The 1762-nt window shown below is 71.6% G+C and overlaps 1 protein-coding gene across 1 annotated transcript in view; it reads right to left on the minus strand.

Annotated features, from left to right (window-relative positions):
* SLC6A9 (solute carrier family 6 member 9) overlaps window positions 1–1762 on the minus strand; it is a 15226-nt gene that overhangs the window by 5137 nt on the left and 8327 nt on the right. Inside the window, exons 2-4 of the mRNA XM_085298229.1 lie at window positions 1581–1737; window positions 1361–1492; window positions 1–236 (exon numbers count right to left, since the gene is read on the minus strand). The exon at window positions 1–236 is cut by the window's left edge and continues 13 nt beyond it. Coding sequence (XP_085154355.1) covers window positions 1–236; window positions 1361–1492; window positions 1581–1737 — 525 coding nt within the window. The remainder of the gene's footprint in view (window positions 237–1360; window positions 1493–1580; window positions 1738–1762) is intronic.

Raw genomic sequence — 1762 nt, forward strand, 5'->3', positions numbered from 1 at the left:
GGGGCTGGTGCGCTTCTGCGTGGTGTTGAGCAGGCGGGTGAGGTTGAGGGCGGCGCCGCCGCTGACGTTGCCGTCCAGGACCCCCGCGCAGTCCGGCGTGTTCCAGGGGTTGCTGCAGTACGTCCAGGGCAGCACGCGCGTCATGGACACAAAGAAGTAGTAGAAGGCAATACAGATCACCACGTTGTAGTAGATCCCGATGTAGGTGGACACCACCATCATCCCGTAGCCCACGCCTGGGAACAGCACCGGGGAGGGTGAGCAGCGCGGTGCGGCGCGGGGGCCGGCGGGGCGAGGGGCAGCGTGCGGTGCTCCGGCCCCAGCTCAGACCGCCACCGAGCACCCCGCTGCCCGGCGCCAGCTGGAGGGGCGCGCTGCGCTCGGGGCGGGCGCTCAGCCCCGCTGCCACGCAGGCGCGGGCGGCTCTCTCGTAGCTCCGAGCGGGAGCCGGTGTCGCTGAGGGACACGAGGCAGCGGGGCAGCGTGTCCAGGGCAAGTGGGGCTGCAACAAGCCCTTGGGCCCGTGCGCCTGGAGAGCCGCTGGGCTGGGGCCTCCCCTTGCACCACCACGGTGATGCCGGGGCTGCGGCAGCCGGGTGACAGAGGGCACACAAGCGCGCGAGCGCGGGGATCTGCGCCGAGCGTGCAGACGCGTGTGCACGGGCTGCGTGCGCTCGGCTGTGCCGGGGGGCTGTCCCCCGCGGCGGCAGGTGCAGCAGGCAGCGTGCCCACGCACGCCGGGGGCACGCGCGGCGTGGGAGCGCGCCGAGCAGAAGGGGCTCTGCGCCTGCGCTCGGCGCCCACSGAGGAAGGGGTGCGGGGGCCGGAGGAGGGCTGCGTGACAGTGACCCCAGGCGAGGGGGACGTCAGCACCGCAACCTCTTTGGGGCCGCGTCTGCGGGGGTGATCAGCAGCGGCACGTGCAGCGCGTGCAGGGATGCATGCGCAATAGGTGCAGGGGGAGCTGTGTGTGTGTGTGTGTGTGTGTGCGTGCACGCGTGAGGGACCTGTGCAATGCGTGTGGCGGCATGTGCATGAACGCAGGGAGCGTGTGTGGTGATGTGTGCGCAGGGATGCGTGTGTAACAGATGCTGGGGATGCCTGGGGAAGCTGGGTGTGCACGACTGTGTGTGCGCTAGGGTGTGTGTGTGTGTGTGCACGCGTGTGTGCAGTGGGCCGGTGCGATGTGTGCCGCAGCGCGGGCCTGCGCGGTGGCTGCGTGTGCACGGCTGCGTACAGCGTGGGGGGGGACGTGCGTGTGCCAGGGCCGCACGCCAGGCGCATGGGGGGCCCCACGCGTGCCGGGGGGGCACGGGTGCCCCATGCCGGCGGGAGGCGAGGAAGGGGGGCAGCCCCTTACCTTTGAACATGGGGCTGACCCTCCAGACGCCGAGGCAGCCCTGGCTGGCAAACTGCCCGAAGGAGAGCTCCATGAAGAAGAGGGGGATGCCGCAAAACACCAGCATGATGAAGTAGGGGAACATGAAGGCACCTGGCGGGCGGGAAGCGCGCGGTGAGAGCAGGCAGCGGCCCCCGGCCCGGCCCGGCCCGGCCCGGCGCCCCGGCCCCGCGGCACCCACCTCCGCCATTGCGGTAGCAGAGGTACGGGAAGCGCCAGACGTTGCCCAGCCCCACGGCGTAGCCCACGCTGGTCAGCACGAACTCGATCTGGTTGCCCCAGTTGCCGCGCTTGACGTTCTCGTCCCGCTTGCTGCGCTCGCCGGGGACGGCGCCGTTCTGCGGGGAGACGGCGGCGCGGGGC

Source organism: Rhea americana, unplaced genomic scaffold (genome assembly GCF_003343005.1).
Source record: "Rhea americana isolate MKP2758 unplaced genomic scaffold, rheAme1 scaffold_136, whole genome shotgun sequence".
In the NCBI taxonomy this organism is placed as follows: domain Eukaryota; kingdom Metazoa; phylum Chordata; class Aves; order Rheiformes; family Rheidae; genus Rhea; species Rhea americana.